This window comes from Oncorhynchus tshawytscha, linkage group LG14, assembly GCF_018296145.1.
Source record: "Oncorhynchus tshawytscha isolate Ot180627B linkage group LG14, Otsh_v2.0, whole genome shotgun sequence".
Lineage (NCBI taxonomy): Eukaryota > Metazoa > Chordata > Actinopteri > Salmoniformes > Salmonidae > Oncorhynchus > Oncorhynchus tshawytscha.
The window spans coordinates 37,688,767-37,713,250 of record NC_056442.1 but is presented as its reverse complement, the minus strand read 5'-3'; the positions used below and the strand labels follow the sequence as shown (position 1 = coordinate 37,713,250).

The following is a 24,484-nucleotide window of genomic DNA, read 5'->3' as shown; positions in this document are numbered from 1 at the left end:
TTTGCATTACATTTTTTTGTATTCCTTTTAATATTCTGAGGGACCAATACATTTCTGCTTCTGTCCATGTTAGTCTACAGTGGATGGCTGTCGTCTGTGAACTCATCATTTTGAACAGACTTTATAACTCCAGATATAGGGCAATAAGTCATTCAGTTACATTTGGCTGGAGATCTGTGCATCTAGTTTCAGTATGATAACTCCAATTGATATATTGTAACGTACACAGCAATTGATCTAGCAAAATCCAGACGGAAATGCCATTCAATTTCCACAGGACTACAAACCTTGACTTTGAGCAAATTGGGGTTACAATATCACATGCAAGAATGTTGCCTCTGCATAAACACTTGAACTTCATTATCACCCGTCATTGGCAATTCAAATCCAGGACTTCTGACCTGCAAATAACTGTTGATTGTTTTTAAAGTCTTGCCCCTCACATCAAATCAGTTTGAAAATGTAATCCTGGTGGGAGAGGACAGGGCTGTGGAGTGCAACATGAAACTGGTGTGAAGTGTTGTGGTATTACGCTGTCAAAATGGTGCTTTGGGGACAGAAGACAAGCAGGCTGAGGAGTCCCCTTAGAGGTGCCCTGCCAAGCATGTTTACACCTAATTTAATGTGTTGTGTTCAATTAGTATCAATGCTTCCCTTTCCAATGGGACTCGCCCAACCCTACATTTGTGCTTTCACTTGAGCGGCATTTGTTAATTTTGCCACCCATTTTAAATTCAGTAGGACTACCAGGTTCATGCAATGATCGTGTTACTGCATTCCATATAAGGTGGATTGTTTCCAATAAAAATTTTAAAAAGTCTACTTCACTGGGGGGGATATCCAATATGAGGGACCAATACATTTCTGCTTCCATCCATGTTGGAGTCTACAACGGATGGCTGTATGTATAGTGCTGTCACAGGCAACTGAAGGGTATGAGTTATTTATTGACAAATGGCATGAACTAAAACAACTGTTTATGGGCTTGAGTTAGGAATGTGTGAGATGCAGGGTAGTCTACTGATTGATGCTGTAGCTTGTCATTGAGCAGCGTGACATGGGGAAAAAAGCAGGATGCACACTGATAGATTCACAACCTCATCAACCACCATGAATTCCTCTGGCATCCCGCCTCAGAGAGTGACTTTAAAATATATATATATATTCCCTTTCAGAACTTAGTTATTTATATAAATCAATATGTATGCTACGGTGGCCAAATGTCACAATATTTGCATGTCATTTTCTCAACTCCGGATTAATTTATTAGTTTGTCCAGATGTGTTCATTATGAAACAATAAACCAGATAAGATGGGACTTGTTTTGAGTAGGGTAAAAATTGTCTCCAGCTCTGGACTGGAGCAAATAAAATAAACGCATCAAATTACAAGAAGTGTTTAAAGTGAAAATATATTTGAATACACAGTGCATTCGGGAACTTCAGACCCCTTGACTTTTTCCACAGTTAAGTTAGCCTTATTCTTGTTTTTTTTCCCTCAATCTACACACTACCCCTTAATGATAAAGCAAATGTATCAAATAAATTATCGTATTTCCATAAGTATTCAGACCCTTTACTCAGTATTTTGTTGAAGCACCTTTGGCAGCGATTACAGCCTTGTGTCTTGGGTATGATGCGACAAGCTTGGTACACCTGTTTGGAGTTTCTCCCATTATCTGCAGATCCTCTCAAGCTCTGTCAGGTTGGATAGGGAGTGTCGCTGCACAGCTATTTTCAGGTTTCTCCAGAGATGTTCAATCAGGTTCAAGTCCGTGCTCTGGCTGGGCCACTCAACGACATTGAGGCTTTTCCCGAAGCCATTCCTGCATTGTCTTGGCTGTGTGCTTAGGGTTGTTGTCCTTTTGGAAGGTGAACCTTCACCCCAGTTTGAGGTCCTGGGCGCTCTAGCAGTTTTTCATCAAAGATCTATGTACTTTGCTCCGTCCATCTTTCCCTCGATCCTGACTGTTCTCGCAGTCCCTACCACTGAAACATTCCCACAGCATGATGCTGCCAGGTTTCCTCTCGATGTGATGCTTGGCATTCAGGCCAAAGAATTCAATCTTGGTTTCATCAGACCAGAGAATCTTGTTTTTCATGGTCAGAGAGTCCTTTAGGTGCCTTTTTGCAAACTCCATGCAGGCTGTCATGTGCCTTTTACTGAGGAGTGGCTTCTGTCTGGCCACTCTACCATAAAGGCCTGATGGGTGGAGAGCTGTAGAGGTGGTTGTCCTTCTGGAAGGTTCTCCCGTCTCTACAGAGGAACTTGAGTTCTGTCAGAGTGACCATCAGGTTCTTGGTCACCTCCCTGACCAAGGCCCTTCTCCCCAGATTGCTCAGTTTGGCCAGGCAGCCAGCTTTTGGAAGAGTTTTTTTGGTTCCAATCTTCTTCCATTTAAGAATGATGGAGGTCTCTGTGTTCTTGGTGACCTTCAATGCTGCAGAAATGTTTTGGTTCCTTTCCCAAGATCTATCCTCTCTCGGAGCTCTACGAACAATTCCTTTGACTTCGTGACTTGGTTTTTGCTCTGACGTGGACTGTCAACTGTGGGACCTTATATAGACAGGTGTGTACCTTTCCAGATCGAATCCAATTTAATTTACCACAGGTGGACTCCAATCAAATTGTAGAAACATCTCAAGGATGATCAATGGGAACTGGATGCACCTGAGCTCAATTTCGAGTCTCATAGCAAAATGTCTGAATACATGTAAATAAGGTGTTTCTGTTTTACATTTTTTTATACATTTGCAAATATTTTTCAACTCTTTGCGTCATATTATTGTGTATTGTGTGTAGATTTGAGGAATAAAAAATCTAACTTTCTTTTTTTTTAGAATAAGGCCATAACTAACAAAATGTGGAAAAAGTCAGGTGGTCTGAATACTTTCCGAATGCACTGTATTGTCCAACGAAATGCTTACTAGCAGGTTCCTTCTCGACATTGCAACACCAATAATAAAAGTTATGAATACGAACACAGTGGAGGCTGTTGAGGGGAGGACGGAGCTAATAGAATTACATCAAACGCATATAAACTGTATTATATGCCATTCCACTTATACTGCTCCAGCCCCTACCACAACCCTGTCCTCCCCAATGTAGGTGCCAGCCACCTGTGGAACATAATGTAAATGGTGGTAGAATAGAATAAGCATTTTAGCATAAGTACTTAATACATGCTGTAATGTAGTCTGCCTGTTTCTTCTGTCACTGACAGCCCTCCATAAGACGAGCTATGTCTACCTGTCATATTGAAGCTGTCAAGAAGACTACTGCCAAACTCACTAGTGAAAGCTATAAGTGAAGCTTCTTAAATTTGACAAGCTCATGCTTTTCCAGACACTGGTATTCATGGAAGCTAAGGGCTCAAATCAGATTTTAGACAACTGTGATTTCCCTCCTTGACACTTTTGAAAGGATCCCAGACACCCTTCTGTATCTATGAGCAGTGGCTGCTCAGAGAGAGACATGATTTGAGAGGATAATCAAAAGAAGGGAAGCCCAAGGTAGAGAGAGGTACATTGGATATGCAGGAAGTGGGAGCGCCGTCCCGTGGTGATTAGTTGGGGCAGTTCCATGGTTAGATTTATGGCACGCAGTTGTTGAACGCCTGACAGACATCGGAGGCAAGGGCTCCACCGCTGCTACCCCTTTTTCTGCTGCTGCTGCTTCAGAGGAGCTCTGTTTGCTACCGGAGAGGAAGCTCTGTCTCAGCACACAAAGGTAGGCAACATGCTCTGCTTTCTTAACTACTTAATGTCGTTGCTACTGTATGAGTTAGTGCTCTGTGAATATCTTCATCTTTTGAATGCTCTAGTGTTTCAACTCAAGTCTTTACAGTCTAACCTTTGACCTGTCTGCTAGTGACATCGGTATCCCTTTTTGCTTTTTTGTTTCAATTTTTATAGAAAGAGAATATTGAATTTATATGTAAGTGTATTTATTTTCCCTGTTTCATGTGCTGGTAATAATTTTACCATACATCGTCAAGAATATTGGAAGACAGAAAAATGTTGTCAGTGTAACTCAGTTATAATTTATGTTAATTTCCCTTGTTACTGTATCATTCTGTTCATTAGTTTTGCTCATGTTATGTCCTGTGGCTCTTTTAAAATGTAGAACCCAATGCTATGCCCTATGTTTAGAAGTGGAAGCATTACAGCAGATGGGAGATATGGACACAGCAGCTTAGACAGACAAAACACTTAGCAGAGAATGGAGAGGGCTTGGCTTTCGATTGCCTTCTTTCTGACAGCTCACATCTGAGCTCCTCCGAGTATTGTTTGTTCCCCTGCAGTCTTTATAAGTGAACATCCTCCAGCTAACAATTTGAGAAAGTAATTTTTAACTCCCTCCCCGGCTTTGGAAGTTCTGCTGGTGCCTAATCAGGTCAAAGTGAGGTGCTAAGAGAAGCCTGGAATCTCAATTAGAGTCAGACCCTAGTGATTTAGACAGGCAGGCAGCAGTATACACAATACTGCTACAGCCCTTTAGCTTCACATGAGTGAAGACAGAACAGGGCAGTAAAAGTAGCATCACTGGTTTGAGGTTAATGGACAAGGGCCCCAAGATAAAAAAGCAACGGGAAAAGTCTATGAGGTGACTCAATACTCTTCATCACAGGAGGACAGTGAAATCTTATGGGACTATTGGGATTTTGAAATGTCTTTTGAAACCCTTTCATGTGATCGGGCCTCATAAAGAACTGTTCAACTGCTAGGCTTGTGTTCTGTGAAAGGGACATGACTAGCATTTTGTTTCCTAAAGCACATTAGCTGAGGAGGATTCTTTCCATGGCAGTACAGTGGCGTGGTTGTTTAAGGAATGTTTATTTGGGTTGCTATGTGACTGGGCTGGCACTCTGAAACTGGAGTCTGAAAATCACCAGGATGCTCCCCTCTGTTTTAGCAGTAGACCACATCCTAATGCTTCTCTTTAAATTAATTGGGCAGAGAAAATAAATTTTACACCTCAATATTTCAAAATTATTCAACCTGTATTATTCATTTAGGCACTCCACAGAATATTTTTACAGTGTAATTGTTTTAACACATTATGCACTTTCTTAAATTCCTACTGCCAACACACTACATGGACGTCTCTCATTTATATACTATGAGGCCGTTTTTTAAAGCAAGGGTATAAGCCCTGTGTGCATGTTCTTTTTAGTCAGATGTAGTTTGTATTCACTATAAGACGGGTCAAGAGGAAACTCATTTTGGGAACTGTTGAAATCCAATTTGTCATTATGATTCATCCTGATGACTCAGTCAAATTAATAATACAAATGGGCATTGGTATGAAAAATAGATATTCCACACAACAAGGATTACTTCTACAATTCCCTTGTGGAGGTAATCCTTGGGTTAGTTTTTTTTTGCTACATTTGTGTTGTAGTGAAATAAGGGCTATTTATCACTGTTGGGCTCTGGAGCCAGTGTGACAGGTCCTAGGGAGAGGTGGATCCTGGTGGGGAGAGATACTCTGTATCCTTTATGCCAACACGCTTGCTGCCTTTGCCAGTTTGCATGTTTATGGTAACAGCAGGAAACGAGCTGTTTATATACACAATGACTAGGCGTTATCATCTTCTCTGAAATATCTCTTCCTAGGGGACAGACCAAAGCAGGGAGCATGTATACTATTCATCCATTTACCTTTGAAATAGACACTAAGATATACCGCTGATTCATTAATCATGTATTTATCTGAAAAGCCTTTGGCAAGTTTTATGGAATTGGAGGTTACAAATTTGGAGTTTTCTTTTCCACAAAAAGCATTCAAAATTTATTGTGTAACAAAATGTTGTCTTAAACAAAAATGATGAGTTATAATCATAAAACAAAGAGCTATAATAGCGCCACACATTACCAGTTAACTCCCCCAGCCTCTCCAGATAGGCCTAACCTTATCATTATTAGTTGGGAGCCAGCCAAATTACACTGAGGTGCTGTTCTGGCTCATGTCGGGATAGAATTATAGTCCACAATGAAAAGTTGATCTTTAAACATGATGGAAACCATGTTTACTTCTGCAATAAGGCGGAGCATCTGTACATATGTAAATCACCCAAGCTGCTATGTCTCCATTCCTGACTGGCATGAAACAAATCAACTATTTAGTTTTTGTCAACAAGTTGAGATGTTAGTATGAAGTAAACAGCAGATCTTGGGGAAACTTGGCTGATACAGAAACTAAGTTGTTTGGAATGGTTTGTTAATTAAACATGTGCATTTTGCAGTATTGGTGTCGACTGCTGGTGAGGGGAGGACGGCTCATAGTAATGGCTGGAATGGAGTAGATGTTCCATTCCATCTACTCAGTTCCAGCCATTACTATGAGCCGCCCTCCCCTCACTAGCCTCCACTGGTGCCGACAGAGATTAAATGAATTTAACAGATTCATTCATTTGTATCACCTTTATCGGTCACATTTAATCATTGTGTCTGTGTATTCTTTACACACACTCAAAGAGAGTTAAACATGATTCTAGGATTCAGTGTGGAGATTATTTGGTGAATGGGGTTGTTTCATTGTCATTGATCGTGAAAGGCATTTTATTTAGCTATTGTCTACAACTCAATACATTTTCTTCCGGCATTGCCTTGAATGAAAGTATGAATGTTGATTAATACATTTAATGTGACACCAGCCCTGGCTCCATTCCTGTAGGGCAAAAAAAGCTATGGCTATGTACTCAGCTGTCACAGCCTATATTCTCAGCGCATCCTTGTGAAATATATTACTCATGTTTTCTCTGCTCTTATATGACATGAATGTGAAGAAGCAGCAATGCCTTTGCCATTTAGATCTCTGGTATTGTTGATTTATATAAGCATGCATTCCGACAGAACCCAAGAATCATAACAATCACGCTCGGCTCAGTTCTATTTAGTCTGGACTTAAAACGAAAGCCAGTGGAATGAGGAGGAGTTTTCGCTCTCTTGCTGTTAGCCATCTTTAATAAATGTTGGAAATATACTCAAGTTTTTCATCAGTGTTCTGGCCAGATATTCAGCTGATCAGTAGTAGCGTAGGTGTTTAGAATAATAAGAACATGTTTTGTACTGTACATGGTTGCTTATGCTATGAGGCAATTTCCATAAGATGAAGCATGATGATGATGATGATGATATTTATAAAGAGCTGCCACTTCAGGGTGATGTATAGTTGATGTCAAACATGTCCATTGATTTAAACTACCTCTTTTCTTGTCCCTGTGTTTTCCCCAGCAGATGGTGAGGGAGCAGTATGTCACCACCACCCAGGACAGCAGTGTCCCTGCCCTGGTCCCTGACTCCATCTATAAGATCGGGATCTACGGTTGGAGGAAGCGCTGCCTCTACCTGTTTGTCCTGCTGCTCATCATCATCCTCACCGTGAACTTTGCCCTCACCATATGGATCCTCCGGGTCATGTGGTTAAACACAGTATGTGGGGTCACTTAGCTCTAATTCATTCATAACACATGCTGCCTGACCTTTACAGTAGACTACACACAGATTGTTTGGTGCTTGTATGGACAAAACGCCATATAATCTTTCCTGTATCAATGAAAATGTGAGATGTTTGTTTTTGAGACCTTGTCTACATTCTGATTCTGCCCACATTTTTAGACAGTTGTAGACAATCAAAAGACACATTGTGATCAGATCATCCTGCCCACCTCCTTCAGTAGTCAGAGACACATTGTGTCTGGATATCTTACAAGTGTAGACAGATCTGGACAGAAACCATTTAAATCGTCATTATTCTGCCTTCAAAAATCCTTGACAGGTGGCACCATTAACTGATTACTTCAATATGTGTCTTGCAATAAATTCTTATTATTTTAAAAGAATAGCTGTGAAGTCATTTGCATAAAGGAAGAGACCAGGAAATCTGGTCGCAAGGCAGACACAGTTTAAAAAAAAAAATTATTTCACCTTTATCTAACCAGGTAGGCCAGTTGAGAACAAGTTCTCATTTACAACTGCGACTTAGCCAAGTTAAAGCAAAGCAGGGTGACACAAACAACACAGAGTTACACATGGGATAAACAAACGTACAGTCAATAACACAATAGAAAAGTATTTTTACAGTGTGTGCAAATGTAGTAAGATTATGGAGGTAAGGCAATAAATAGGCCATAGTAGAGAAATAATAAAACATGTGCAATTAAACACTGGAGTGATGGATGTGCAGAAGATGAATATGCAAGTAGAGATACTGGGGTGCAAAAAATAAATAATATGGGGATGAGGTAGTTGGGTGGGCTATTTACAGATGGGCGGTGTACAGGTTCAATGATTGGTAAGCTGCTCTGACAGCTGATGCTTAAAGTTAGTGAGGGAGATATAAGACTGCAGCTTCAGTGAGTTTTGCAATTCGTTCCAGTCATTGGCAGCAGAGAACTGGAAGGAAAGGCGGCCAAAGGAGGGAGTTGGCTTTGGAGATGACCAGTGAAATATACCTGCTGGAGCGGTGGTATGGGTGGGTGCTGCTATGGTGACCAGTGAGCTGAGATATGGCGGGGCTTTACCTAGCAGAGACTTATAGATGACCTGGGGCCAGTGGGTTTGGCGACGAATATGAAGCGAGGGCCAGCCAACGAGAGCATACAGGTCGCAGTGGTGGGTAGTATTTGGGGCTTTGGTGACAAAACAGATGGTATTGTGATAGACTACATCCAATTTGCTGAGCAGAGTGTTGGAGGCAATTTTGTAAATGACATCGTCGAGGATCGGTAGGATGGTCAGTTTTACGAGGGTATGTTTGGCAGCATGAGTGAAGGATGCTTTGTTGCAAAATAGGAAGCCGATTCTGGATTTAATTTTGGATTGGAGACGCTTAATGCGAGTCTGGAAGGAGAGTTTACAGTCTAACCAGACACCTAGGTATTTGTAGTTGTTGACATATTCAAAGTCAGAACCGTCCAGAGTATTGATGCTAGACGGCAGTCATCGGTTGAAGAGCATGCATTTAGTTTTACTTGCATTTAAGAGCAGTTGGAGGCCACAGAAGGAAAGTTGTATGTCATTGAAGCTCGTTTGGAGGTTTGTTAATACAGTGTCCAAAGAAGGGCCAGAAGTATACAGAATGGTGTCGTCTGCGTAGAGGTGGGTCAGAGAATCACCAGCAGCAAGAGCGTCATCATTGATGTACAGTTGAAGTAGGAAGTTTACATACACTTAGGTTGGAATCATTAAAACTCATTTTTCAACCACTCCACAAATTTCTTGTTAACAAACCATAGATTTGGCAAGTTGGTTAGGACATCTACTTTGTGCATGACACAAGTAATTTGACCAACAATTGTTTATAGACAGATTATTCCACTTATAATTCACTGTATCACAATTCCAGTGGGTCAGAAGTTTACATACACTAAGTTGACTGGGACTTTAAACAGCTTGGAAAATTCCAGAAAATGATTTCATGGCTTTAGAAGCTTCTGATAGGCTAATTGACATAATTTGAGTCAATTGGAGGTGTACCTGTGGATGTATTTCAAGGCCTACCATCAAACTCAGTGCCTCTTTGCTTGACATCATGGAAAAATCAAAAGAAATCAGTCAAGACCTCAGAAATAAAATTGTAGACCTCCACAAGTCTGGTCCATCCTTGGGAGCAATTTCCAAATAACTGAAGGTACCATCGTCACCTGTACAAACAATAGTACGCAAGTATAAACGCCATGGGACCACGCAGCCGTCATACTGTTCAGGAAGGAGACCCGTTCTGTCTCCTAGAGATGAACGTACTTTGGTGCAAAAAGTGCAAATCAATCCCAGAACAACAGCAAAGGACCTTGTGAAGATGCTGGAGGAAACAGGTACAAAAGTATCTATATCCACAGTAAAACAAGTCTTATATCGACATAACCTGAAAGGCATCTCAGCAAGTAAGAAGCCACTGCTCCAAAACCGCCATAAAAAAAGCCAGAGTATGGTTTGCAACTGCGCATGGGGACAAAGATTGCACTTTTTGGAGAAATGTCCTCTGGTCTGATGAAAGAAAAATAGAACTGTTTGGCCATAATGACCATCATTATGTTTGGAGGGAAAAGGGGGAGGCTTGCAATCCGAAGAACACCATCCCAACCGTGAAGCACGGGGGTGGCAGCATCATGTTGTAAAAGCTTGAAGTCTTGGGTCCTCCAAATGGACAATGACCCAAGCATACTTGCAGAGTTGTGGCAAAAAAGGCTTATGGTTAACAAAGTCAAGGTATTGGAGTGGCCATCACAAAGCCCCGACCTCAATCCCATAAAAAATGAATAAGTGTGTGTGAGCGAGGAGGCATACAAACTTGACTCAGTTGCACCAGCTCTGTCAGGGAGAATCAAAATTCGCCCAACTTATTGTGGGAAGGTTGTGGAAGGCTACCCGAAACATTTGACCCAAGTTCAACAATTTGAAGGAAATGCTACCAAATACTAATTGAGTTAACCAGGACGGCTAGTTGAGAACAAGTTCTCATTTGCAACTGCGACCTTGCCAAGATAAAGCAAAGCAGTTCGACACATACAATAACACAGAGTTACACATGGAATAAACAAACATACAATCAAAAATACAGTAGAAAAATCTATATACAGCATGTGCGAATGAGGTAGGATAAGAGAGGTAAGGCAGTAAATAGGCCATGGTGGCGAAGTAATTACAATATAGCAATTAAACACTGGAATAGTAGGATGTAGAGATGAATGTGCAAGTAGAGATACTGGGGTGCAAAGGAGCTAGATAAATAAATAAATACAGTATGGGGATGAGGTAGATTGGATGGGCTATTTACAGATGAGCTATGTACAGGTGCAGTTATCTGTGAGCTGCTATGACAGCTGGTGCTTAAAGCTAGTGAGGGAGGTAAGAGTCTCCAGCTTCAGAGATTTTTCCAATTCGTTCCAGTCATTGGCAGCAGAGAACTGGAAGGAGAGGTGGCCAAAGGAGGAATTGGCTTTGGAGGTGACCAGTGAGATATACCTGCTGGAGCGCGTGCTATGGGTGGGTGCTGCTATGGTGACCAGTGAGCTGAGATAAGGCGGGGCTTTACCTAGCAGAGACTTGTAGATGACCTGGAGCCAGTGGGTTTGGCAACGAGCATGAAGCGATGGCCAGCCAATGAGAGCGTACAGGTCGCAGTGGTGGGTAATATATGGGGCTTTGGTGACAAAACGTATGGTATTGTGATAAACTGCATCCAATTTGTTGAGTAGAGTTGTGACGTAGAAGTCGCGGGCAGCATTTGGTTCTTTAACGCACACACATATTCATCACTCCTCCCTGCGCCATTATACCATAAGTTAACAATGTGGGTCGACACACAATTTAACTTCTGTCTTGGTGCATGCATTTCACACTTGTCAATGTTCATATTTGAGAGATACAATAATTATTATACTTATCAATGTTGTGGATGAGCGCATTGTTTGTTTGTTCTGTTCCTCTCTCTCCATCTCTGTAGCTTCTGGGTATGCTGGAAAAGGACCCGAGCTAAGGGAATTGGGTTGGCTTTATAGTGCCTGTCCCAAATGGCTCATTAATGCATATGGGCATATTGAAAGATATTGTCAGTAATGATGTAATGTTGTAAATGTTATGTTGTGATATTGTTTAAAACCGTGTTGCAATGTATATCCTTTAGTATGTTTAGTTCATGGAAAATGTAGGTTTGTATTGTTAATTGATTAATTAATTAGGGTTAATTGTTCTGAGGGGAGGGGCTAGCCCTACAAAAGGAGCCTCTCTCCAGTCTCTAAGGGGGATTTTTTTTTGGATTGAGCTGTGGATGGGGCAGCATTGTTGTTAAGCTGTCCCATAAGGTAGACGTTGATGGCAGTACTGTTATTTTCTGTTCCGGAATCACTTGTAAATAAACACCTTTGCACAGAAGAACTTTTGCGGTTCCGCCATCTTTTTATTTTTATAGAGGTTAGGTTATCCAGTTTAGCCATCTGGCCTACTCTACGTGACAAGAGTATTGACGGCTATTTTATAGATGACATCGCCGAAGGATCGGTAGGATGGTCAGTTTTACGAGGGTATGTTAGGCTGTATGAGTGAAGGATGCTTTGTTTTGCGAAGCCGATTCTAGATTTTATTTTGGATTCGAGATGCTTAATGTGAGTCTGGAAGGAGAGTTTACAGTCTAGCCAGACACCTAGGTATTTGTAGTTCTCCACATATTCTAAGTCAGAACCGTCCAGAGTATTGATGCTGGACGGGTGGGCAGGTGTAGGCAGTGATCGGTTGAAGAGCATGCACTTAGTTTTACTTGCATTTAAGAGCAGTTTGAGGCCACGGAAGGAGAATTGTATGGCATTGAAGCTCGTCTGGAGGTTAGTTGACACAGTGTCCAAAGAAGGGCCAGAAGTATACAGAATGGTGTCGTCTGCTTAGAGGTGGATCAGAGAATCACCAGCAGCGAGAGCGACATCATTGATGTATACAGAGAAGAGAGTTGGCCTGAGAATTGAACCCTGTGGCACCCCCATAGAGACTGCAAGAGGTCCGGACAACAGGCCTTCCGATTTGACACACTGAACTCTATCAGACAAGTAGTTGGTGAACCAGGCGAGGCAATCATTTGAGAAACCAAGGCTGTTGAGTCTGCCAATAAGAATGTGGTGATTGACAGAGTCGAAAGCCTTGGCCAGGTCGATGAATACGGCTGCACAGTAATGTCTCTTATCGATGGCGGTTATGATATCGTTTAGGACCTTGAGTGTGGCTGAGGTGCACCCATGACCAGCTTTGAAACCAGATTGCATAGCGGAGAAGGTACGGTGGGATTAGAAGTGGTCGGTAATCTGTTTGTTAACTTGGCTTTCGAAGACCTTAGAAAGGCAGGGTAGGATAGATATAGGTCTGCAGCAATTTAGGTCTAGAATGTCTCCCCTTTTGAAGAGGGGGATGACCGCGGCAGCTTTCCGATCTTTGGGAATCTCAGACGATACGAGAGGTTGAACAGGCTATTAATAGGGGTTGCAAAAATGTCATCAGATAATTTTAGAAAGAGGGGGTCCAGATTGTCTAGCTTGGCTGATTTGTAGGGGTCCATGTTTTGCAGTCCTTTAAGAACATCAGCTATCTGGATTTGGGTGAAGGAGAAATGGGGGAGGCTTGGGCATCTCCATAGAGACTGCCAGAGGTCCGGACAACAGGCCCTCCGATTTGACACACTGAACTCTGTCTGAGAAGTAGTTGGTGAACCAGGCAAGGCAGTCATTTGATAAACCAAGGCCGTTGAGTCTGCCGATAAGAATGCGGTGATTGACGGAATCGAAAGTAGAGGTCAACCGATTATCATTTTTGAACATAGATACTGATTATAGGAGGACCAATTTTAAGCCGATACCGATTAATCAGACGATTTTTATATATACAGTGCCTTGCGAAAGTATTCAGCCCCCTTGAACTTTGCGACCTTTTGCCACATTTCAGGCTTCAAACATAAAGATATAAAACTGTATTTTTTTGTGAAGAATCAACAACAAGTGGGACACAATCATGAAGTGGAACGACATTTATTGGATATTTCAAACTTTTTTAACAAATCAAAAACTGAAAAATTGGGCGTGCAAAATTATTCAGCCCCCTTAAGTTAATACTTTGTAGCGCCACCTTTTGCTGCTGTAAATCGCTTGGGGTATGTCTCTATCAGTTTTGCATATCGAGAGACTGACATTTTTTCCCATTCCTCCTTGCAAAACAGCTCGAGCTCAGTGAGGTTGGATGGAGAGCATTTGTGAACAGCAGTTTTCAGTTCTTTCCACAGATTCTCGATTGGATTCAGGTCTGGACTTTGACTTGGCCATTCTAACACCTGGATATGTTTATTTTTGAACCATTCCATTGTAGATTTTGCTTTATGTTTTGGATCATTGTCTTGTTGGAAGACAAATCTCCATCCCAGTCTCAGGTCTTTTGCAGACTCCATCAGGTTTTCTTCCAGAATGGTCCTGTATTTGGCTCCATCCATCTTCCCATCAATTTTAACCATCTTCCCTGTCCCTGCTGAAGAAAAGCAGGCCCAAACCATGATGCTGCCACCACCATGTTTGACAGTGGGGATGGTGTATTCAGGGTGATGAGCTGTGTTGCTTTTACGCCAAACATAAAGTTTTGCATTGTTGCCAAAAAGTTAAATTTTGGTTTCATCTGACCAGAGCACCTTCTTCCACATGTTTGGTGTGTCTCCCAGGTGGCTTGTGGCAAACTTTAAACGACACTTTTTATGGATATCTTTAAGAAATGGCTTTCTTCTTGCCACTCTTCCATAGAGGCCAGATTTGTGCAATATACGACTGATTGTTGTCCTATGGACAGAGTCTCCCACCTCAGCTGTAGATCTCTGCAGTTCATCCAGAGTGATCATGGGCCTCTTGGCTGCATCTCTGATCAGTCTTCTCCTTGTATGAGCTGAAAGTTTAGAGGGACGGCCAGGTCTTGGTAGATTTGCAGTGGTCTGATACTCCTTCCATTTCAATATTATCGCTTGCACAGTGCTCCTTGGGATGTTTAAAGCTTGAAAATCTTTTTGTATCCAAATCCGGCTTTAAACTTCTTCACAACAGTGTCTCGGACCTGCCTGGTGTGTTCCTTGTTCTTCATGATGTTCTCTGCGCTTTTAACGGACCTCTGAGACTATCACAGTGCAGGTGCATTTATACGGAGACTTGATTACACACAGGTGGATTGTATTTATCATCATTAGTCATTTAGGTCAACATTGGATCATTCAGAGATCCTCACTGAACTTCTGGAGAGAGTTTGCTGCACTGAAAGTAAAGGGGCTGAATAATTTTGCACGCCCAATTTTTCAGTTTTTGATTTGTTAAAAAAGTTTGAAATATCCAATAAATGTCGTTCCACTTCATGATTGTGTCCCACTTGTTGTTGATTCTTCACAAAAAAAATACAGTTTTATATCTTTATGTTTGAAGCCTGAAATGTGGCAAAAGGTCGCAAAGTTCAAGGGGGCCGAATACTTTCGCAAGGCACTGTATATTTTTAATAATGACAATTACAACAATACTGAATGAACAATGAACACTTTTATTTTAACTTAATATAATACATCAAAAAAATCAATTTAGTCTCAAATAAATAATGAAACATGTTCAATTTGGTTTAAATAATGCAAAAACAGTGTTGGAGAAGAAAGTAAAAGTGCAATATGTGCCATGTAAAAAAGCTAACGTTTAATTCCTGGCTCAGAACATGAGAACATATGAAAGCTGGTGGTTCCTTTTAACATGAGTCTTCAATATTCCCAGGTAAGAAGTTTTAGGTTGTAGTTATTATAGGACTATTTCTCTTTATACGATTTGTTTTTCATATACCTTTGACTATTGGATGTTCTAATACGTACTTTAGTATTGCCAGCCTAATCTCGGGAGATAATAGGCTTGAAGTCATGAACAGCGCAATCCTTGAAGCATTAGTGAAGAGCTGCTGGCAAACACAGGAAAGTGCTGTTTGAATGAATGCTTACGAGCCTGCTGCTTCCTTCCACCGCTCAGTCAGACTGCTCTATCAAATCATAGACTTAATTATAATATAATAACACACAGAAATATGATCCTTAGGTCATTTAAATGGTCAAATCCGGAAACTATCATTTTGAAAACAAAACGATTATTCTTTCAGTGAAATATGGAACCGTTCCGTATTTTATCTAACGGGTGGCAACCCTAAGTCTAATTATTATGTTACATTGCACAACCTTCAATGTTATGTCATAATAATGTAAAATTCTGGCAAATTAGTTCACAACGAGCCAGGCGGCTCAAACTGTTGCATATAGCCTGACTCTGCGTGCAATGAATGCAAGAGAAGTGACACAATTTGCCTAGTTAATATTGCCTGCTAACATGAATTTCTTTTAGCTAAATATGCAGGTTTAAAAAAATATACTTCTGTGTTGTGATTTTAAGAAAGTCGTTGATGTTTATGGTTAGGTACATTCGTGCAAGGATTGTAGCTTTTTTGCAAAGGCGCTTTTGTTAAATCATCGTCCGTTTAGCGAAGTTGACTGTCTTTGTTAGGAAGAAATGGTCTTCACACAGCTCGCAACAAGCCAGGCGGCCCAAACTGCTGCCGATACCCTGACCCTGTTGCACAGAACGCAAGAGAAGTGACACAATTTCCCTAGTTAAAAAAAAAAAATTCATGTTAGCAGGCAATATTAACTCAAAATGCAGGTTTAAAAATATATACTTGTGTATTGATTTTAAGAAAGGCGTTGATGTTTATGGTTAGGTACACATTGGTGCAATGACAGTGCTTTTTTTCGCGAATGCGCTTGTTAAATCACCCATTTAGCGAAGTAGGTTGTGATTCAATGATAAATTCACAGGCACTGCATAGATTATATGCAACGCAGGACAAGCGAGATAAACTAGTAATATCATCAACCATGTGTAGTTAACTAGTGATTATGTTAAGATTGATTGTTTTTTGTAAGATAAGTTTAATGCTAGCTAGCACCTTACCTCGTCTCCTTGCTGCACTCGCATAACAGGTAGTCAGTCTCATGGAGTGCAATGTAATCGGCCATAATCGGTGTCCAAAAATGCCGATAACCGATTGTTATGAAAACTTGAAATCGGCCATTCCGATTAATCGGTCAACCTCTAGTCGAAAGCCTTGGCCAGGTCGATGAAGACGGCTGCACAGTATTGTCTTTTACCGATTGCGGTTATTATATCATTTAGGACCTTGAGCGTGGCTGAGGTGCACCCATGACCAGCTCAGAAACCAGATTGTATAGCGGAGAAGGTACGGTGGGATTCGAAATGGTCGGTGATCTGTTTTGTTAACTTGGCTTTCGAAGATTTTAGAAAGGCAGGGTAGGATAGATATAAGTCTGTCACAGTTTGGGTCTAGAGTGTTTCCTCCTTTGAAGAGGGGGATGACCGCGCCGGCTTTCCAATCTTTAGGGATCTCAGACGATACGAAAGAGAGGTCAAACAGGCTAGTAGTAGGGGTTGCTACAATTGCAGCAGATAATTTTAGAAAGAGAGGGTCCGGATTGTCTAGCCTGGCTGATTTGTAGGGGTCCAGATTTTGCAGCTCTTTCAGAACATCAGCCATGTGAATTTGGGTGAAGGAGAAATGTGGAGGCTTGGGCAAGTTTCTGTGAGGGGTGCAGAGCTGTTGACCAGGGTAGGGGTAGCCAGGTTTAAAGCATGGCCAGCCAGTAGACAGATAACAGTCACATTTTAATACCATGTGTAGACACATTTCTGGAAATGTGGGCATAACCAGAAAGTAGACAAGATCAGAACAAAGGACTAATGTTATACACCAGGTATAAAGGGGGCTTTGGGGTAACTGAAACAACACAACACACCCTGGGAATATAGTGACTGCATTGGCAGAGCAAACACATCTCTGCTGCTTTAGTTTGAGTTTAGCCTCAGCCCTGGAGGGTATAGACACATGTATCTTATCCTTGGCATCCAATTGCTGCCTGATGGGATGAATCAAATTCAATATTTCCCCTCTAGTCGGGTAAGCTTAGTTTTATACACATTTCATGATTTCTCCGTCCTTTTGGAATATAGCCTGAGAGAAGTAGTTATTAGATGGAATTGAAATCAGATTCTGCTTTTGTTTCACACTATTGGATCATTATCAAAGTAATCATATATTCACTGCAGTATGGTTAACTCCCAACACTAAACCAGCAGAGACTGTCACCTGAAATAGATTCATTCACCATCCAGAATTAAAAACAACACATGGTGTCACAAAAATCCTTGGGGACACTATGGTCATGGTTAGTGAGTTCATTTGTTGCATTATACCCTTTGCAATGTCTTTTCTCTGATGTATTGTTGAGTTCATTCTTTCTGCTTGTCATTTGAGGAAGGGATGGGACATCTAAAAGTAACAGCGGAGGGAGTGAGGCTTGAGGACGGCAAGTCAGAGTTCCTCTTTCCTCTCTACGCCCAAGAGATCCACTCCAGAGTGGTAAGCAAACAGGCTCCTACACTCCTCTTCCTTCTTCTCTTCGTCCCTCTCCTGATCCTCCTCCTCAAACACCCACACCCAGTCCAATAGGTTTGTGTGGAATAAAGTGGTCTGCCTGCCCAAGCTCTGACTCACTGTCAGGAAACCATAGAGATCAAAGTTGTTTGTTTGTTGAGCGGTTCCTGTTAAGAACGCTGGGCAATTACATCAAAACAACTTTTCTGAGGCATAGTCATTAAATTCGGCATATTTTTATATCACTCTCTTGCGTAGTTGGGAAATGTGTCTTACTCAATGAGCTTTGGCAGTCCCTGTGGATGCACAATGCAGCGAGTTCCTTATTAACCTCCTGAATATTTGTGGTGGAAAACAGTTGGTGTGCAGCAGATGGCAACACTTTGCAGCAGTTGTTTACATGTTATTGTTTTTCCTCACTCTATCTTTATGAGCTTCATTAAAAAGGAAATGTATTCACCATTTATGGACTGACACATTCATCAATGAAGTCTACAGTTTCTAACGAGATTCAGAGTTCATTATATACAACCTGATTTTCACAACCTCCCCAAATAGGTTACATCTGTTTAGCCCATTGTAACTAAATAGTGTTTTCTGGAAGGTAAGAGGGATGACCAGGGACTTGAACCTGTGAGCAGAACGATACATTTTTTTGTAGCGTTCAAAATGTTCAATTACAGTCCTGTCCAGTGATATCTGATAATGACGTGCACAGGATGCTCATTGATGACCGAAGAGTTATTTTCTTCCAGGACTCCTCTCTCCTGGTGCACTCATCTGAAAACGTCACTCTCAATGCCCGCAATGAAAATAATGATGTCACAGGAAGTCTCTCCGTAGGTAAGAGGACAGAAAACACACATACCTACTCACATAAATCATGCTGGTGATGTTCATATAGATTCAACTGATATGTGGAGAATTCAGCAATGTCATTAATGGACTTGTCCTGCAGCTCTACTGTATGTAATACAACATTAGCAATGACAAAAACGCATATCCCCTTTCATATTCCATCAGATTGCCATTAAAACCCCATTTAATCAAAAACACAGCTTTCTATCATCAGCACCAGAATGGCCTATCTGTAACACCAAGGCCCTCAGGCCTACACAGACTATTATTTGCACACCTTTTATGGCTGGCCAGCGGGGTTCGTTGACAAGTGTACCATAATTAGAGGGGTAACAAACGACTTAACTAATTATAGTATTTCACGAGGCTGTTATGTATTCTTGGTTGTTATGCCATAAAAGGCATTGACCCGTCTGTGACTCTCTGTAAAGGAAGTTTAAGACCGTTGAAGACCAGTTATTTGGTCTATTCCCCCTCAGACTTAAATAGTTTGGAAAGAACATCTTGCTCTGTTCTTCTATAGAAGATGGTATTGAAGTGTTTTAAATATCTCACTGCCCAGAGGCAGTTGTACAGTAGGTATACCTGCAACTTTTGCTTTTTTTTCTATGAGAGAGGTGACAAAGTGGAAAAATTCATTCAAATGTTAAAGCTGCGTGCATAATTTAGATGTTTTAGTGATACAGCATATAATATCTCAATTATTTTAAGCCTATGTCTCCCGTTCCCACAGCTTTGACTGATTTTGGTCTCTAATAATTCTCCCTGGTGTCATTTCAGGTCCAGATGTGGCCCAGGGAAATGCACTGAATTTTGTCATCAGCTCCAACACCAAGACGCTGTTTTCTGCAGATGACAAAGAGGTGGTTGTTGGAACAGACACACTTCGTGTTACAGGTACAATCATGTCTGCAGTGTCAGTGTCTGTCACGATCGTTGTAAGCATACTCAGACCAAAGCCTAACGCGATATGGGTTCCACATTTTTTATTATAAGTGAACCGCACAACAAAACAACAAATAATAAACAAAACGTGACATTTTGGAGTGCTCACGGTCAACAACACAAAAACAAGATCCCACAAAACACAGTGGGGAAATGGCTGCCTAAATATGATCCCAATCAGAGACAATGCTAAACAGCTGCCTCTGACTGGGAATCATACCAGGTCAACATAGAAACAAAACAACCTAGATAGGGACACCCCCCCTAGTCACACCCCGACCTAACCAAAATAGAGAATAAAAAGGCTCTCTATGGTCAGGGCGTGACAGTGTCACACCACTTAGCCCATACATGTGTATACAGCATTCTAGATAGGACCTACGAACATGGTTTTCATTCATTTTCTTGTAATTTAAAGGAATGAGAGCAATGTACTGAATCACTCAGTATTTTTCTTACACACCATGTCAAATAAAAAGTAATGACTTTGATAATGACTGGACTGGAGCAGTGTGACTTTTTCAGCCAAGTTGTCCTTGAAACGGTATTGAAAGTCAGAAGCTCATTCCTCTAAAATTAGAGGAAAGGTGACAGAAACACTGCTTTTTAATCGAAGATGATTTGTAGTAAAGTATCTTTATAATATAACGTAAATTGAAGCTAACTAATGCTACATGCTCAAGTTGCCTATTTTCCTCAAATATATTTGTTGTGTCCAGTTTTAGAATTGGTGGGAGGTCAGTGCCCTCATGCTGTGTGGGGTAATTAGCTGAAGAGAGTGCCTGTTGATACCTTCATTATATCTCAGTCATCTGGACCCTGACTGACCGCTGAACAGTGACGTTCATTTCATTTTAGCAAGACACTGAATGCTGTAATGTAACAGCAGAAATACAGAGCAGAAGTTAATACAACCTTCGCCAGAAAACCATGCACAAACAGAACAAAGCTAAAGTTGTGTATACTGTCGCAATAGCACTCTAAGACCTAGTGAGGCTCTATAGTGTGATGTTAAGTGAGCAGCTTTGCATGCTATGGTAACACATGATTGGAAAAGGCTGATGGTAATAATGACGCAATTAGCTAGGCAAGGGAGCTGTCACCCACAGTGACTAAAGCACTGCAAACATATTCTCTCCTTCAATCCAGGGGGTTGGAGGTGACTGAGCCAGTGCACATGTCATCCTCTCGCTAACACCAGATGACAAGCACCTAGGGAAACAATTGACAGTCAAAAACTGTAGAACCACTCACACTACATAGTAGAATTAAATAGAACACTATTTAATGACTGTAAGTGGCTTTGGAAAAAAGTGTCTGCTAAATGGCATTTATTATTATTATATATTATTATTATATATGATATTATATTACAATATGTAACATGTATCTCCAATGATGTTTCATTGTAATTAACTATCCACTTACTGTGTTTGTTTTTATTTAGGTCCAGAAGGTGCTCAGTTTGAACACTCTGTAGAGACACCCCTGCTCAGAGCTGAGCCCTTCAAAGACTTGAGGTAGATGTTGAATCTAATAATCACTGACCTCTTGGAAGAGGCCGATATGAAATATGAACTCTTAATTCCATGCAATTTGTTGATTCTTTCATCACAGTCACACGTGGAACTGATCAAACTGATGTTCTCCTGTGTGTTCCAGGCTGGAGTCTCCAACCCGCTCTCTCAGCATGGATGCACCAAAGGGAGTCTTTGTCAAAGCACTGGCCGGGAACATCGAGGCGGCATCTAACATGGATATTCTATTGCACTCCAGTGAAGGACTGGTGAGGCAATGTGTGATTTACTTGCTATTGACTGACAGTACTGTACTTACATTTTACACTACATGTGGCAGAGACATGTACATTTACTCACTGGCCTTGATATTTATAAATAGCAGTCATGCTGTCCCCTAATGGCATGTAAATGCATTTCAGTAGTGTTGTGTAATTGTATGTGTTTCAGCAGTGGCGTGTAATGTATGTGTTTCTGCAGTGGCGTGTATGTATGTGTTTCTGCAGTGGCGTGTAATGTATGTGTTTCAGCAGTGGCTTGTAATGTATGTGTTTCTGCAGTGGCGTGTAATGTATGTGTTTCTGCTGCAGTGGCGTGTAATGTATGTGTTTCTGCAGTGGCGTGTAATGTATGTGTTTCTGCAGTGGCGTGTAAATGTATGTGTTTCTGCAGTGGCATGTAAATGTATGTGTTTCTGCAGTGGCGTGTAAATGTATGTGTTTCTGCAGTGGTGTGTATGTATGTGTTTCTGCAGTGGCGTGTAATGTATGTGTTTCTGCAGTGGCATGTAAATGTATGTGTTTCTGCAGTGGTGTGTAATGTATGTGTTTCTGCAGTGGCGTGTAATGTATGTGTTTCAGCAGTGGCTTGTAATGTATGTGTTTCTGCAGTGGCGTGTAATGTATGTGTTTCTGCAGTGGCATGTAAATGTATGTGTTTCTGCAGTGGTGTGTAATGTATGTGTTTCTGCAGTGGCGTGTAATGTATGTGTTTCAGCAGTGGCTTGTAATGTATGTGTTTCTGCAGTGGCGTGTAAATGTATGTGTTTCTGCAGTGGTGTGTAAATGTGTGTGTTTCAGCAGTGGCTTGTAATGTATGTGTTTCTGCAGTGGCGTGTAAATGTATGTGTTTCTGCAGTGGCGTGTAAATGTATGTGTTTCTGCAGTGGTGTGTAAATGTATGTGTTTCTGCAGTGGTGTGTAAATGTATGTGTTTCTGCCGTGGTGTGTAATGTATGTGTTTCTGCAGTGGCATGTAAATGTATGTGTTTCTGCAGTGGCGTGTAAATGTATGTGTTTCTGCAGTGGCTTGTAAATGTATGTGTTTCTGTAGTGGTGTGTAAATGTATGTGTTTCTGCAGTGGTGTGTAAATGTATGTGTTTCTGTAGTGGTGTGTAAATGTATGTGTTTCTGTAGTGGTGTGTAAATGTATGTGTTTCTGTAGTGGTGTGTAAATGTATGTGTTTCTGTAGTGGTGTGTAAATGTATGTGTTTCTGTAGTGGTGTGTAAATGTATGTGTTTCTGCAGTGGTGTGTAATGTATGTGTTTCTGCAGTGGCGTGTAATGTATGTGTTGCAGTGGCTGCAGTGGTGTGTAAATGTATGTGTTTCTGCAGTGGTGTGTAAATGTATGTGTTTCAGCAGTGGCTTTGTAATGTATGTGTTTCTGCAGTGGCTTGTAATGTATGTGTTTCTGCAGTGGCGTAATGTATGTGTTTCAGCAGTGGCTTGTAATGTATGTGTTTCTGCAGTGGCGTGTAAATGTATGTGTTTCTGCAGTGGTGTGTAAATGTATGTGTTTCTGCAGTGGCTTGTAATGTATGTGTTTCTGCAGTGGCGTGTAAATGTATGTGTTTCTGCAGTGGCGTGTAATGTATGTGTTTCTGCAGTGGCGTGTAATGTATGTGTTTCTGCAGTGGCGTGTAATGTATGTGTTTCTGCAGTGGTGTGTAATGTATGTGTTTCTGCAGTGGTGTGTAAATGTATGTGTTTCTGCAGTGGCGTGTAAATGTATGTGTTTCAGCAATGGTATGTTCTGCGTCTGACCCCGCCCTTTGTTGTCTGTGTAGGTAATTCTGGATGCCGAGACGGTGCGTCTGCCGAGTCTCCCCCTGGGACATGGAGGGGTGTCTGGAAACGCTCAGGTACTCTACGAAGTGTGTGTCTGTCCTAGCGGAAAGCTGTTCCTGTCCAAGGCTGGGGTCACCTCCATGTGCAGCGAAAGCCAAGAGTGCTAGCGAGTGTCTTTGCCATCAGATTATACCATATTGAATGAAAATGCCTTTAAATTGGGTACTCTGACACACTTTCATATAAAGCAAAAAAACGATCACAACTTTTCAATTCTGAACAAAACTGCCAGGTGAACTGCAGACATATCCTCCAAGTAATTTATCTATGGTGCATATTATTGATGGAAGTTACATTTGAGACTATTTTACTATGTAACTGAAACAGTGACATGACAACTTTATACCACATTAATAAGTGGCTTACTTCTGCAGTATAGTTGTTGATACCATTTTATGTTTACACTGAGTTGAGATATTTTATAATTACGGTATTATGGCTGGGCAATGAGGAGCTGGTTAACAGATTATATCCTATGCAATGTGTTTTATGTGGGCCCGGTTTCCTGGACCCAGGTGAAGCTTAGTCCACAATGGAGAACCTCCCAATGAAAGTGATTTTTAGTGTAGGCTTCACCTGAGTCCGGGAAACCGGCCCATAGTGTATTAATGTTGGGCAAATGGAGAGAAAAGGATGATATGATCTAGTCTGTAGATATATACCAAACATTGGGAACACCATCCTAATATTGAGAACAGCCTCATGGTGTCAATTGTTCCACAGGGATGCTGGCCCATGATGACTCCATGTTTCCCACAGTTGTGTCAAGTTGGCTGGATGTCCTTTGGGTGGGTCATTCTTGATAGACATGGGAAACTGTTGAGCATGAAAAACCCAGCATCATTGCAGTGCACCTGGCACCTACTACCATACTCCGTTCAAAGTCACTTACACCTTGTGTCTTGCCCATTCACCATCTGAATGGCACACACACAATCCATGTCTCACTTGTCTCGAGGCTTAAAAATTCTTATTTAACCTGTTTCCTCCTCTTCATCTACACTAATTGAGGTGGATTTAGCAAGTGACATCAATAAGGGATCCTAGCTTTCA

At 41.3% G+C, this 24,484-nt stretch overlaps 1 protein-coding gene across 3 annotated transcripts; it reads left to right on the top strand.

Moving 5' to 3' along the window:
- Positions 1-3,508: 3,508 nt before the first annotated feature.
- Positions 3,509-24,221, top strand: LOC112267169 (gamma-sarcoglycan). 3 transcript variants are annotated; one of them, XM_024445345.2, is made up of 8 exons: positions 3,509-3,729; positions 7,239-7,436; positions 17,862-17,966; positions 18,737-18,824; positions 19,620-19,736; positions 21,232-21,304; positions 21,447-21,570; positions 23,371-24,221. In XM_024445345.2, exons 2-8 carry the CDS (start codon positions 7,242-7,244, stop codon positions 23,536-23,538), a joined length of 870 nt encoding a protein of 289 aa, XP_024301113.1. In that variant the 5' UTR covers positions 3,509-3,729; positions 7,239-7,241; the 3' UTR covers positions 23,539-24,221. The 3 variants fall into 3 exon arrangements, with proteins under 3 accessions (XP_024301113.1, XP_024301112.1, XP_024301114.1); XM_024445344.2 differs by having other exon boundaries at positions 3,510-3,729; positions 7,242-7,436; XM_024445346.2 differs by lacking the exon at positions 3,509-3,729 and having other exon boundaries at positions 7,260-7,436; positions 17,866-17,966.
- Positions 24,222-24,484: the final 263 nt, after the last annotated feature.